The 15961-nt window shown below is 40.0% G+C and overlaps 2 protein-coding genes across 3 annotated transcripts in view; one reads left to right on the top strand and one right to left on the bottom strand.

Moving 5' to 3' along the window:
- The window catches only part of LOC109412683 (kelch-like protein 17), a 156020-nt gene that overhangs the window by 59043 nt on the left and 81016 nt on the right, over positions 1-15961 (top strand). The gene's annotated exons all lie outside the window — the stretch shown is intronic.
- On the bottom strand, positions 11139-12187 carry LOC109412699 (nucleosome assembly protein 1-like 1). The gene has a single exon (XM_019686321.3). It carries the CDS (start codon positions 12160-12162, stop codon positions 11179-11181), a length of 984 nt encoding a protein of 327 aa, XP_019541866.3. The 5' UTR covers positions 12163-12187; the 3' UTR covers positions 11139-11178.

The raw sequence follows: 15961 nt of genomic DNA, 5'->3' as shown, positions 1-15961 counted from the left end.
GATCACCGAACTCGTTCAGCAAAAATGCATTGTTTACCTTTTCCATACGATTTTGACAGTTGTTTTACTGAGCCTCAGTAAAATCGATTACCGAAACTACCGAGATCGTACTGCTGTTATAATCTCGTCAAAAAAATACCGAACAGGCAATTCAGAAATAAGTGTGTAATATGAAAACGAAGCAAGTTTGAAAAATGACGTCTTACCCTACTTTCTCCTACTGTTCACTCGTTCATTCGTTAGGTTGGAAAGCGTGAAAGGAAAACACATGGAGATTTATTTCATCAGACTGTAAAAGGAAGAGTTTGCTCTGCTAAAGACCACTTTTTGGCAGCAAAGATTTTTAAGTAATATAATATTTAGTGGCATTCACGAAGCTACTCTATGCCAAAGGATGTCAGGGAAATTTGCTTCACGAAAAGTTCCTGGACCGACCGGGAATCGATCCCGTCAGCATCACTATGGTCTAAGCTTACCGCATCGGCTATATGGTCCATTGTCATTGTCTTTTAGTTTATAAGTATATGTAATGCTATAGCGTGCGCAGCTTTTTCTTTTTTCTTACTCACTCTCGTAAACAAACACGAGAAAGAGAAAGATAAAAGAGGGGGCACTTCAGAAAGAAAAAGAAAAGGCTGCGCACGCTAGTGACGTAATGTATTTAGCTATCATGGAGATGAATATATGGAGAAATAAAATATATGATAAAATGTAATCAAAACAACAGATAAACCTTAACATAAACACAAGTCGTCCCCTTAATGGTAGAACTAGGTAACTGGTTTTGCGAAATTGCAAGAAATTTGTTTATATCTGAACGTGCACCACAATAAATACAAGTTTGTCAATTGAAAATCCGAAAACACACATTAATTCAACTTTTAAGACCAACAAAGAGTTTCTTTTATACCAGGATAAGTTTTACCAACCATTTTTATTCGCACTTTTCAAAACGAGTTACCTAGTTCTAGCATTAAGGGGGCGAAGTGTGGCCAATAGGGTGGTAACACACCAAGTGGGGGATCAGATATGTTCGGGTCAATACTTATTCAACATACCGCAGGACTAAAGTAAAGTCTACTTTATTGACTGAAGGTCGGGGTGCAGAGTACTTCAGAAGCGCATCTAGCTCTTATATCTATCTAGCTCATAGTTTCCCATTTCTCACGTGTACATAAATGTGACAGCGAGCCTCTCACGAAATTGTCTCCTAGCTCTTCAAAATCATTGTGTGCTACGCTAAAAGGAAGCTCACGACAACTGTGTGGGTGCGAGCTGGATGAATCTTAGAAAGTATTCCATAATACCTAGGGGAATATTTGAATGAATCGCAGAAGGAGCTCTTCAAAGAATCTCAGATAAAAATTCTGAAGGAAACCAAAGATTTCTAAAGAACTTCTTTCAGGGATTTCTCAAGAAGTTTTATTTTAGTATTCTCCTTTTTGAGAATTTCTCCAGGAGTTCCTTCTGAGATTCTTTCAGGAGCTTTTTCTGATATTATTCCAGATGTTTCTTCAGTGATTCCTCTACAAGCTCCTTCTGGGATTCCTCGATTAGCTTCTTCTGGAACTCTACGATTCCTTTAGAAGCTCAGCCCGGAATTTCACAAATATTTTCCAGGAGTTCCTTCTGGGATCTATTCATGAGTTTTTCTTCAGGATTTCCTCCTGGGTTTTCTTCTGCGATTCCATAAAGAGTTCCCTCTGCGATTCCTTCCGAGATTCCTCTAAGAATTTCTTCCGGAACCCAACTAACATTTTCAGCGCTATAAGCTTCAGTCATTTGCTTTCTGTTGAGTAACAATCGGATTGAAGCAGTCAACGCTGAATAAAAGGGAAGCTAGTCAAACATAAACTATAAGCTAATATACGGCTGCTAAACAAGCACGTTACAACTACCAAACTCGGTTTTCTGATATCAATCACTTATCACTTGGGCTACCTTTACTGCACTCTATTCCAACTCCGGGAGATTTCCCGGAAGATGTGAAAACTTCAACAAATCAAATAGGAATCCCCACTAACAATACAGCTGCTACTTGTAGTAATAGAGACAGAGAAGAGAATGATTAAAGCGAAAAATATGCGCCTTCTGATTGGCCGACTCAGTGGAAAGCTAGAATGAACAACAAAAGCGAACATACAAAAAGAGCTGCGCATTGTGGATTCAAGTCAGTTGATAGACGATAGTGAATACGAACGGACGCACCAAAAGGCAACAGCAATGGCATTTCCAGTACACAGCAGTCCACCACAGAGAGGTTTTAAAGAGTTTCCTCTCTGCGGTCGGTGTTGTGGCTGTAAGAATAGCCGCAGCGGTTACGACACTACTATACAGCACAATTCGTAATACTGACAAATCCACAAACCAGCAGCGCTTTGAAGGCCGTTATGCGATGTCATTACAGCTAGAAACTGATGTTACACCAACACGGCTTGCCGGATGTAAACAATAATGTCAAAACTAACTTTAAGCGGGATACATAGCTACTACACAAATACTTTACAGCTATCCATCTCTGTGATCTGAAATTATTTAGGTTGCTTTTATTGCACTTTAATGCAACTCCGGAAGATTTGCCGGAAGATGTGCAAATCGAATAAGAGGCCTAACTAATGAAACAGCTGCTTTTATACAGTACGTTTTGTAATGTTGCTCAATACACAAAATAGCAGCGCTTCGTAGCTGTTTAAAGAACATTCTTTCAGCTATTTAGAAGCTGTGATGAAGAACCTGTTGGCGCAACCACCCAGCTTGCTCAATGTAAACATTATAATAAGTTTGACGTTTCATAAGCTTTTCCAGCAAGATGAAGTTGGGTAAAGTTTCTTGTGGCACAATTGGTCGGCGTTCAATCAGACCGGACCATCTGTTTTTCAATTATTTTGGGGAAATGTCCTGCATGCACTTGGGATATCAAATTGAGCGCATTGTTTTCTGAAAAACAGTAGTTCTTTTATGTAATAACCAATCTTCATCAAAGAATCGTCAAAAAGTTCAGAGTTATCGAATTGCTTCGCTTATCTTTACCTGCCCAAAAAATCGCGTAGTCCACTCTGACTTAACGCCGACCAATTATAAAGCCTTGTCTGGAGTAAGACAAAACGGGCAATTTGATATGCTATTTATATATAGCAGTGTGGCAGCGAGGACATCATCGGAACCAGTGGATACGGAGATCGGGAGTTCGATTCCAAGTAGCGGCAAGTACTTAAAATGATTCAATTTTAAAAGCGATATTTCCAGTTCCACATATATTGCGTCACGGTATCCATAACCTAATTATATTTAATCGATTAATTTGGTGATGCCGTATAACTATTATTTAACAACTGTGGAAAGGCTGAAAAAGATGTTATTCAGTTAGTGTTTACACAGGAGCAGAGAAGAGAGCTATGACTTGGTGGCATAGAAGCTGCTCGCACAGCATATACATGTGGATTAAGTTCGCCAGATTCATTTGTATAGGGCTTGTATATAAGTTTCCGTCCATATGTACAACACAGTAACTTAGCATCAAGCCGTATTGAGGACGCTTTGTTGACGTTTACATTCACAATAAAAGTTAGTTGGGAATTCTTTCAAGAGTTCCAAATAAAATCCCTCTGGGAGTTTGATCCGGAATTAGTCCAGGTACTCTTTCGGTGATTCACCCAGGAAATCTTTGCGGGATCGCCCTCATTCTTGTTTACGCACCTTTTCACATTTGAACGTTTTTGGTTCGCTGAAATCCGTTTTCCTTATGATTTGATGACGTGAACAGGAATGCAAACGTTTCACGTTCAAAAGTGGATTCGATCATAAATAAAAATGACGATGTCTTTCTAGGATTCCTTCAAGAGATTTCTTTGAGGTTCGTCCAGGAAGTTATTATGGGATTTCTCCAAAAGTTCATTTTTGAGATTCATTCCTGGTTTGCTTTAGGTGTTCATTTTGTGATTTCTCTAGGAGTTCCTTCTCGGATCTCTTCCAGTGTTCTTTCTGAGATTTATCCAGAAAAACCTTCCGGGAGGATTTCTCCAAGAACTTCTTCTAGGTTTCCTACAGAAACTCTTTACGGAATTACTCCATGAGTTCTTTCTGAAAATTTGCCAGAATTTTGTTCTGGGATTAATTCAGGAAATTCTTTCGGAATACCTTCAAGAACTCTAAGAGTAACGCCAGATCCTCCAGGAATTCCTTCTGCAATGTTTGCAGATTCTTCTGGAATTTTTCCGGAAGTTCGTTCTAGAATTCTCTCTGATATTCCTTTTGAAAATCCTTCAGGAGTTTCAAACAAAATTCGTTCAGGAGTCTTTTTTATGATTTTTTTAATGGAATTATTCCAGCAGTTCCGTATGGCATTCTTGTATGAGGTTGTTCTAAAATTTCGACAGAACTTCCTTGAGGAACTCCTCCAACATATTCGTAGACATATCCTTTTGCACTTTCGCAAGGAATGCCTATCTAGTTTCCTCGATAAGAAACTCCTTCAAGAACACCAGAGACAACTTGACAACTTCAGAAAGAACTCTAAAAAACCTCTGGAAAAATCATAATATATTCCGAAAGCGCAATCATGATTTCAGAGAAGTTCTAGGGGATTGTTCGTCAAAATTCACGGGACACCCTCTAGAATCGTGCCTTTGGTTGAGAAGAACAATCTGTGAAAGTTTCAGCTCAATCGGTTAAAAACTGAGCGGGCGCAAATGAGTTGAAGCCTTTGTAAGGGATTTGCAGTCCAAATATATGAGAAATTGGATGACCTTCCAGTCTCTCATTTCAGCACAATAGATCCAACTCGTCAGGATTTGGTTCAAAATTGAAAAAAATATCATGATAAAACTTAATTTAGTTGGGGTTTGAGCTAACGAAAGCAGGATGAGGACATCTCTCTCTCTTCTTGGCGTAACGTCCTCATTGGGACAAAGCCTGCTTCTCAGCTTAGTGTTCTATGAGCACTTCCACAGTTATTAAGGTGTCATGATGCATCACCAAGCTCTCATACGAATCATCGACTATTTGATTTTCAATGATTGTTTGCCTCGCGTTTTTGAAGTGATAAAAAACTGTCAATCTTGCAGCCACGCAGCAGAAAAAGTATCATCGCAATCACTACGAGTGAGCAAATAGGATGACACTTTTTCATACGACTATTCGCTTTAGTGGCCGAGAATTATCACTTTGAAATTTCGAGCCACATATCCAACATGGCTGCCGAAGCTGATGATGCCATAAAAAGCCTTAACTTAGAGCTTCCTCTGCCAATGACCAATTTGCATGCGTATATCGTGTGGCAGGCACGAAGATACTCTATGCCCAAGGAAATCAAGGAAATTTCCTTTACGAAAAGATCCTGGACCGACCGGGAATCGAACCCGTCACCCTCAGCATGGTCATGCTGAATACCCGTGCGTTTACCGCCTCGGCTATATGGGCCCTTATGAGGACATCTGCCCCCGTTCACTCTCGATTGTTACATGCAGCACGTGTTTGCCGTTCGAAACTTGCGCGCTACATCATAGGTGGCTATGTTGTCCTTCATTTTAATTGCTCGCGCACGTGGACTGGTATCGAGACAATGAATATTCTCAAATAAGCTCTTACCTGTGGCAAGTCCCATTCGAATCTAATCAAATTGAATTGGATTTTGGATCGCTTCCCATGTAAAAAATAACATCAAGGGACATGTAGAACAAATTGTGGCCATCTCAGACCTAAACTCGGTACCTCCTGATACCGCTTTCGACCCCCTTCAAATACCTCTGAGACTTCCTCCTAAGGCGACGCGGAAACCCCCTGGAACCTCCTGAAACACTCTGAAACTTGCAGGTACTTGTATTCCCTCAAAACGCCTCTGATGTTCCATGAGACTTTCCTGAAAGCTCCTGAAGCCCTCTGGGACTCCCTGAAATGTCCCTGGAACCCCTCTGAAACCCCCTGAAATCCCATGAAGCGCCCCTAAGAACTCCTGGTACCCCTTGAAACAGTAAATATGTATCATTGTATGGTTTGAAGCGAAGAGGAACAGAGTTGGCGACTCCACAATTTCAGCAAACTTCCCGAATAAAAAATACAGTAGAAAAACCGAATGTTGTATTGTAACAGTACTATTTAGAACTATATTGTTACAATAAACTCCACTGTAAAAATAAAAAATACAAAAACAATAAGATGTAATGTAAACACCATACAGTGAATTGTAAATAAGATTTTTACAATATACTATACGGGTTGTTAAGTATCGTCACAATATAAAAAAATATTTTTCTCCATATATATTTTTTTACAAAACCATACATTTTATTGTAAATGAATTGTTCGAAATACTGATACGTGGGCTTTAATATACCGTACATTGTATGGTACACGTATGGTTTCAAACAATAAAATGTACCGTAAATATATTGTTTTTAATTGTAATTTCACTACTGGTTATAAATTTAATCATGGTTTTGGAATGGTTCTCTTTTGTTATGTTGTATTGTTATACATTAGATAAACCATATAATGTTATATTATCTCGTCATGTTCCTTCGATAATGGCAATTCTAGCCAAACTAACCTAAACTCTTTACTATTACTTTAGAGCTTTTAGTAGAACTTGTTACTTCAGACTCTAGTTTAATTTAAAAACACTTCACTAATACTTCACTTTTGCAAAAGAAAATAAAAAATGAATTACTCTTTTAAAGAAAAACTAGAAAGGACGAGCAAATTCCTTTTAATTCTGCTACTGTGCTTATCTTCGTACAGATAGGCCTATTTCGTCTGTGACTTACAGACTTCTGCCTATCTGTCCGAAGATAAGCACAGTAGCAGAATTAAAAGGAATTTGCTCGTCCTTTCTAGTTTTTCTTTAAAAGAGTTATTCATTTTTTATTTTCTTTTGCAAAAGTGAAGTATTAGTGAAGTGTTTTTAAATTAAACTAGAGTCTGAAGTAACAAGTTCTACTAAAAGCTCTAAAGTAATAGTAAAGTGAAGATGGCAACCAAGCCAAAGTCAGAGCCGAATAAGTTCATCGAGTTGAAAAAGACCATCGCAAGATTACACAAGGATATCGCGTTTCTCAAGAAGTGTATAAAGTACAGGCTTACTCCCGTAAGTCACAAGGTAAAAGTTAAAACAGCCACAAACCCCAACATAGTAATGACACTTGAACAAACACTCATCAAAGAAAGCATCAAAAAACTACACAGCAAGATCAACATGAAAACTTTGGAATGTTATTCTCTCCATTTAAAGTTAGCGAAAGATTATCCTGAATCTTTCCCTAATTTTCTAACAAAAGTAAAAGTTGCAGAATTTTGTGAATCAGAAAGAAAAAGGAAATTACTAGATAAAAAACTTAAAGCATTAAAGATGCAAAATCCGAAGTTTACATGTTCTTCTACACAACCACAAAACACAACACAAGAACTAACTGGGTTAGTGGTCAATCGCTCTTCCGAACAGTTTACGGAAGAACAGTTGACCCTTCTCAACAAAGGTCTTAACTACGCAGTACACTCTAAACCAGATTCAACACAAACCATAATCGACATTGAAACAGCTATCAACACGAACAATTTACAGACACCACAGATTCAAGAAATCAGAACACAAACAGCTAACACTATTCAAAACACACAACAAAACAAATTGAACAAAGAACACCTGAAAGAACAACGAATAATCAAAGAACTTAACCAGAAACCAGTTTTCTATCTGAAAGCTGACAAAGGAAACAAAACAGTAATCATGAACAAAGAGGACTATGATGAAATAATGAATAACAAGATTCAAAATAAACCTTACCGAAAACAACGTACTAATCCTCTTCCAGGATTAGTAAGACGTGTTGACAAAACTCTCAAAGAGTCTACACCAGTTTTAGGAAGCGTCATTAAAAGCCTGAAAGAATCTAACCCTTCATTGCCAAGAATAAAAGGACTTCCCAAAGTTCATAAACCTGGAAATGAAATGCGTGAGATTGTTTCAGCCATTGGTTCACCTACACACAAAATTGCCAAATATTTACTACAAGAATTCCAAAACATGCCTAAAAAATTTCACAGTAGATCTGTCAAGAATTCCGAACAATGGACTACCCGCTTTGCGCGCAGCCACAGTTGATCAGCAGGAGTAAATCAATTTAATTTTGTATGGCGAAATGCATCTAAACTTGAATTACTTGAAATACAAAGCTTTTCCCGAAAAAATATTTGGTAGGCTTAATAGTGGTCACCATTGTGCACAACCAGTACCAAATATTTTTTCGAATAATGTGTTCCACTTTGAAGAATTTGCCTTTAGATGGTATTCGCCATACAATATTTTTGCGATTTACTTTTAGCGATTTTTCGCGCATAGAAGCTAGCGCCACATTGGTCGATGCGGAGAGTAGGAAAACAGCCGATGTAGGTAATTCATTCACAGAACTAGTACAGAATTTATCCGTTAACGACGATGAAATTTTAGTTTCATTCGACGTTAAATCACTATTTCCAAGCATTCCAGTTAAAGAGGCCATTAACCTACTAGAAGATTGGCTTCTGAACCAATATGAAGATTCAGATTCAGATTGGATTAAGAAAGTTCGTACATACATCAAATTAACTAAACTTTGTATGGAAGAAAATTATTTTTCGTTCAGAAATGAAACCTACAAACAACTTAATGGTGCCCCCATGGGCAATCCACTTTCTCCATTTTTAAGTGAAATTTTTATGGCAAATTTGGAAAAACGCTTAGAAAACAACAAACAGCTTCCTGAAGTCTGGTGGAGATACGTTGACGACGTGTTTAGCATTGTTAAGAAACATCTTTTACCTGAAATCTTGAACAATATCAATAATGCACACAAAAACATCGAATTCACTTGTGAAATTGAACAGAACAACCAACTACCATTTTTGGACATACTCATCGTAAAACGAGAATCAACACTTTCCTTCGAAATTTACACAAAACACACACTCAACGCACTATTCCAAATTCATCAAATCACTCACATCAACACAAAATTGCATCCTTCAATAACATGATACACCGAATGCAGACACTTCCACTTAGTGAAACAGGAAAAACGAAAGAACTTAATTACATTTTCGAAACAGCACAGTTGAACGGTTACACAAAACAAACAATACAACAGATCATCAACAAAAAGACACAACAACAATACAGACGTTCTTTGACTACACTGACACGGACAGAACCTACACTTAAACGGATAACTGTGAACTACAACAATGACACCAAAAAACTCCGACCAATTCTCAGAAAGTTTGGTTTTGAATTAGTTTTCACAAGCAAAGCTAACCAACTTCAAACTCTCTTAGGATCTACGAAAGACCCGTTGGACAACTTAACAAAATCTGGTGTTTACAAAGTAACATGTAATCACTGTGACAAAATATACATAGGACAAACAAAACGCACACTCAACACACGATTCAAAGAACACATAACGGAAGTATCAAAAGCACACAAAGACACAGACAAGGGACTCATTCATCATTTTAAATCTAAAGTTGCTGAACATATTTTCAATGAAGGACATTTTTTGAATACTTCAAATATTAAACTCTTACGACACATTACAAACCCATGGAAACTTGATGTTGCAGAAAGTTTAGAAATTTACAAACAAAACAATAAAAAACTAGGGGTTGTGTGCTAGTAGTGGACCCTGCGCCTATAGTGGACCCCCTACAGAAAAACCCAAATATAAATGCCCAAATCAACTGATTCGAGGCAACTTCCACCGGGGGAACATCAATTACGATGTTCCACAGCTGTTCCTGACAAACAAATTGCCAAGTGGTCACAAAAATCGATTATTTTAACTATTTAATGAATGTAAACACTCAAAAGGGTCCACTATAGGGCACATTCAGGAGGGTCCACTATAGGCTCCGTCGGCAGCATGACAGATAACATGGAAATCAAATGGGGGGTCCACTATAGGCGCCGAGATATGTGTAAACAATCCTATAGTGGACCCCGGTGGGGTCCATTATGGGCAACATCGATGCATATTTTCAAATGCGTATTTCACTGGAATAATTTGCTATTGTTGTATGTTTGACGATCTTAACATAAAGAGGGGACATGAAACTTGTCATAAAATTCCACTTTGGAACAGTCCACTGACGTAACACAGCTAAAAACCCGCAGAAGTAAATGTCGATGGCTTAGGGGGTCCACTACTAGTACCCAAACCCTACTTAACAAGGATCAGGGCAATGGGTACACGTGGCTGTTTAAATTTTTACCTAACACACACAAAACATTACACAATACACAAAACACAAATTGACTACCTACGAAATCGGCAGGAAAAAAAAAATAACACAACAAACACCAATTGACTACCTACCAAATCGGTAGGAATTTTCCTAGCTTTAGGTATCTTATTGACACCCTGTTTTCTAACAGGTAGATACACCCCCTTTTTTTACAAACCTGTACCTACAATTGTGTACCTACAATTTTGTACCTACATTTTTATACCTATACTTTTACCCACACACGTACCTACACATACACTCCTAGTATAAATACCACAACGAATGCGAGGTTTTCTTCAGTCGAGCACTTGACACTGAAGAAGTCTGTAAGTCACAGACGAAATAGGCCTATCTGTCCGAAGATAAGCACAGTAGCAGAATTAAAAGGAATTTGCTCGTCCTTTCTAGTTTTTCTTTAAAAGAGTTATTCATTTTTTATTTTCTTTTGCAAAAGTGAAGTATTAGTGAAGTGTTTTTAAATTTAACTAGAGTCTGAAGGATGTTTTTGCTATAATATGTTAAAGAAATGTCTTCTAGTAATACATACAAAATATACGACAGAGAGGAAGGGAGGTTTAAAATGACTAACTTTTGCGTGGCGTAGCTTATGGACGTTCCCTAAGGACATATTCCCAGTGCTTCCCATAGTGGTCAGACCGGTCCAATCGAATATTCAGACGAAATAGGCCTATCTGTCCGAAGATAAGCACAGTAGTAGAATTAAAAGGAATTTGCTCGTCCTTTCTAGTTTTTCTTTAAAAGAGTTATTCATTTTTTATTTTCTTTTGCAAAAGTAAAGTATTAGTGAAGTGTTTTTAAATTAAACTAGAGTCTGAAGTAACAAGTTCTACTAAAAGCTCTAAAGTAATAGTAAAGTGAAAAACATCCTTTTTATTCACGTTCTAAAATATACATAACTGTGACCTACTCTGGTTTTGGTTCTTCTGGAATAGACTGCCCATCGTCCGATATATCTTCTTCTTCTTCATCCTCCTCATCGTCATCCGATATATCCCCATTGTAGAACATTACCGCCCGGGGAACCAATCGCTCCTTGATGAAATACCCGATCTCGAAATCCGTTTCCAAAAGCTGCTTCCTAACATATGGCTCGCAATCCTCTAGCATTTTCTTGGGTTGGAAAAAGTTGAAAAATGAGCTTAGCTTCCGTTCTTGCCCCGTCTGTGGACTGTGGGCAGTTAATTTGAACCCTTCCTTCCAATCGATTTCGCATCCAACTGTATCGTAGATCTCAAATCCGTTGAATTTGGCTAGCTCTTCTTCATGCGGGGCGCACTCCATCAAATACTGCTTTGTGAGAACTTCGTTGCTGAAATAGTCGTTTGGTTCAAATTCGAACTGCAAGGTGAAACCCTGTTTCGGTTGATCGAACATGACCGCACGGATGTCGACCAGATGCTTCAGGGCCGGCTCGTCCGCTTCCCAGATCATACATTGGATAAGGGGCGTCTTCTTAAAAACGTTGAGCCAGAAGTCTGGGATGCCTTTGGGTTGACCCTCGGCTGGGCCAGTTTCGAACTCCTCCGGATTGAGGAGGTCTTTCTTGATGGGGTCGTACGAGCCGGAAACGATTTGCTTGCGCTTCTCGTACAGTGCGCCCAGCGTTTTCTGGAACTCCATTTCCATCGAGTGGACGTGCTTGTGGAACTCGGCTTCCTTGCTAAGCAGTTCGTGTTGGATTTTGTTGAGAGCTTGAATTTTGGTGTTGATGCTTGGTGGAAGCATTGTGACCGCTTGAAGTTGGTTGAATTTTATGGATAGGTTTGGAAGCAGTTGGAATATGGGCTGTGCTTTGGAAGAACTGGCCGTGGCGTATGGAGATATGGTGGTGGTCAGATTTTGAATGACACTTGCAAGAAGATCGATTTTGATAAGTTCGTTTCTCATGGCTACTGTGATATTAATTTAAATAAGGTGAATGCTAGGGTCACGGCATAAAGATCACAAGGCAGGCTAGTAACCTATAGGGCACTGCATGAAGTTCTCTCCTTCTCTTTCACTCTTCCTGAAAATTTGTAATCAACAAGGCCAAGAAACGTCAAAATCCCATACAAAATCAAAACAATGCAGTGCGCTATAGGGCACTGCACTGTTTTGATTTTGTATGGGGTTTTGACGTTTCTTGGCCTTGTTGTTTTCAAAATTTCTTTAAGAGTGAGAGAGAAGGAGAGAATTTCATGCAGTGACCTATGGGTGCTATAGGGCACTGCATAAAATTATATCCTTCTCTTTCACTCTTACAGAAATTTTGTAAACAACAAGGCCAAGAAACGTCAAAATCCCATACAAAATCAAAGCAATGCAGTGCCCTATAGATTACTGCACGAATTCCCACTGGCCTGCTTACTCTCACACGAAATTTAGCGGTGTCGGCATCGCTCAAATGTCAATTTTCTTGTGAGAGCAAGCAGGCCAGCATGAATTCATGCAGTGGACCATTACACTCTTTGCCCAGACGCCAAATATTTGACCACTTTTGACAGATACATTTTGGCAAGTTGTTTGGCTCTGTTTGTCCCTATGGTCCACTGCACGAATTTATGCTGGCCTGCTTACTCTTACGCGAAATTTGACGTTTGAGCGGTGCCGACACCGCTCAAACGTCAAATTTCGAGTGAGAGTAAGCAGGCCAGAATAAATTCGTGCAGTGGACCATTCGTTTTTCGAGAGAGACAAATAGTTTTGTTTGCCAGGTACACGTTCGCTCCATGGTTAACGCTCGCAAATGCGTCAGGTGACGACCAGAGTAGACGCATCACGCGAAGTGAAGCGAAATTTTACACGCAAAAAATAATACTTAACCTTCACGTACCCGAACCCGACAACTCATTTCCAAAATGCTCGCATTTCGTCAATTTTCATCCGATTTTTTTGAAATCACCCTCAATCGATCATAAATTGGTACCAGTATATTATACTCAAGTGGCCATGTAATATCCGGAACCATTCCGGAGATATTCCGGATTGTACTTAGGCAGGGGGTGGGGTAGGCGTCTGTTTTGCCAAATGGCAAATAGTGATTTTTTTCCTCCGCTGTTGGGGAAATTAAGCCACTGCGTCCAATAGGCTGGACTATTGTGGCATAAAATAGTGATTATTTTGTGTGCTATTGTGTTTGAGAGGCCCCCGAGAAACCTGTTCCAGGTGCTCCGGAACGGTCACATCAGTTGATGCAGTCAATTTTTTCTGCCCCATTCTCTCGAAATCATGAAGATTGATACTTCGTAAGGCATGTTTTGGTTGCAAATCAGATATGTCCCCGATGACACCCCCGTGGAACCTATGCTAGATGTTCCGGGGTGGCCATATTAGTTGATACAGACTTCAGTCTATCGTTTCTGACTCAGTCATTCGAAATCATGAAGACATATGTTTAGGTTGAAAACCATAAGTGTCCCCAATGGGGCCCCGCGGAACCTGTCACGGCGATCCGGATGGGTCTACTTATTCAAATCTGGTTATCGCAGTTGCCTATCACCGATTGCAAGAGAGTTCGTGGGGCAATATCAGGCTGGATTCATTGGTGAACGCGCTACAACGGACCAGACATTCGCCATCCGCCAGGTGTTGCAGAAATGCCGCGAATACAACGTGTCCACACATCACTTGTTCATCGATTTCAAATCGGCGTATGATACAATCGGTCGAGAACAGCTATGGCAGATTATGCACGAGTATGGATTCCCGGATAAACTGATACGATTGATCAAGGCAACGATGGATCGAGTGATGTGCGTAGTTCGAGTATCAGGGACACTCTCGAGTCCCGTCGAATCTCGCAGAGAGTTACGGCAAGGTGATGGTCTTTCGTGCTTGCTGTTCAACATTGCTTTAGAGGGTGTAATTAGCAGAGCGGGGATAAACACGAGTGGAACGCGTTTTCATGGTGCGTGTTACTCAGTACACGACGCGACCGCTCCCGGGTTTCACTCGACAAGTCTCGTCTTGTGAAATGCGCGGCTCAAAGAGAAACTTCGTTTTACAACGTCATTGTGTGAATATCACTTACCGTATAAGTGATTCTACTAGCACTAGAATCAGGTGTAGCATCAAACCACGGGAACCAAACTTTCCCCCCCCCCCCCAGCAGTGACAAATAAAGCTTTTAGGTACAGTGCCCATCTGTTGCCGGAATAGAAAAGTTTTTCTACGGTTGTTCTAGATAGCGTGATGAAAAAGAAAGAAACAACCTACTTTAACCCAACTTTACTATTATGTATTTATCTTTAATTTGCTGTTGAAAGCAGTTGAACCTCTTGTTATTCCGTACAGGCTTAATTTTTTGCTTTTGTGTGTAGAACAGTGCTGCAACGTGATAATCCATTGATTGATTTGTCTTTATTAGAGAGACTTTCAGCCCTTGGCTGACGTGATAATCCAACGGTATCCCAATATTACTTACTTGATTGGATAATTTCCTACTTGTTGGACTACAATTCAAGCCTAACTGCAGTAAAATTTCGAAAAAACGGTTTCCTTGCTATCCCATACGCTCCCATAGCATTATCTGTCATAATTTGTTTTCTTTTTTTACTTAATCGTATGCCACTTTGAAATCAATAAACAAATGATACGCTAGTGCACTTCTAGAATCTTTCAAGGATCTGGCGCAGAGTCATCCGAGAGGTAAGGTCTCAGGAGTTTTTGAAAGAAGTTACTTGGAGTTTCAGGGGCATTTCAGAGGGTTTTAAGAAGTTTCAGGAACATTATAAGGGCGTTCCGGAAGGTTTTGTGAGCATTTGATAGCATTTCAGGGGCGTTTTAAGAGGGCTTCTGGAGCTTTTGAAGAAGTTTCAAGGGGTTCAATTCAACATGATTACGGGGATTTCGAGGACGTTTCTATAGGTTTATGGAGATGTCAAGGCCGTTTTGAGGCATTTCAGGAGTGAATCAAAGGGGTATCCGGAACCTTTTAAGGATGTTCGCAGCAGATAATAGAAATAGATTACGGAGATTTCAAGGGTTCAATAAGATAATGTTATTCAGGGTATTTCAAGGGGTTTCAAGAGTGTTTTTGAGGGGGTTTAAGGAGCTTAAGGGGCGTTTTAAAGGGATTACGGGGTTGTCCGAAGCGTTTTAATAGTATGAAACACCACATACACTGCTTGGAACCCCCTGAAACCCCGTGCGACCCACTAAAACCACCCGAGAATCCTGAAACGCCCTAAGACCTCCAGGTACTTCCTAGGACTCATGAAACATCGCTGAAACCTCCGGGTACTCCCTCAAACCCTGTAGGACACCCTGAAGTATTCCTAAGACCCCTAAAACGTCATTGAATCTGTGAAAACCCCCGAGACCCTCTGAAGTGCTCCTGAGATCTCATGGTAGCTCAGGAGAAAACGTCTGAGGCCACCAGTACTGCCTGAATCCTCCTTGGACCATTTAAAATGCCCTTGTGACCCCCTAGAACACTCCTAAGAACACTTGGAACGCCCCTGAGATCCCCTGTAGCGCACTTGAGACCTCATGGAACCCCCTGAATCACTCATGAGACCTCCAGGTACTCCCCTGAAGCGCTTCTGATACTTCCAGATTCCCCATTGAAACCCCCTGAAGCCCCTCTGGAACCCCCTGAGGCCCCCCTGAGACCCACTTAAACGTCTCTGTGACTTGTACTCTGTATCCCATGAAACCCCTGGAGATCCTCTTGAAATTCCCCTGAGATCACCAGGTACCCTGCGGA

The sequence above is a fragment of the Aedes albopictus genome, chromosome 2 (assembly GCF_035046485.1).
Source record: "Aedes albopictus strain Foshan chromosome 2, AalbF5, whole genome shotgun sequence".
In the NCBI taxonomy this organism is placed as follows: Eukaryota; Metazoa; Arthropoda; class Insecta; order Diptera; family Culicidae; genus Aedes; species Aedes albopictus.
This window is presented reverse-complemented; position numbering and strand designations above follow the sequence as displayed.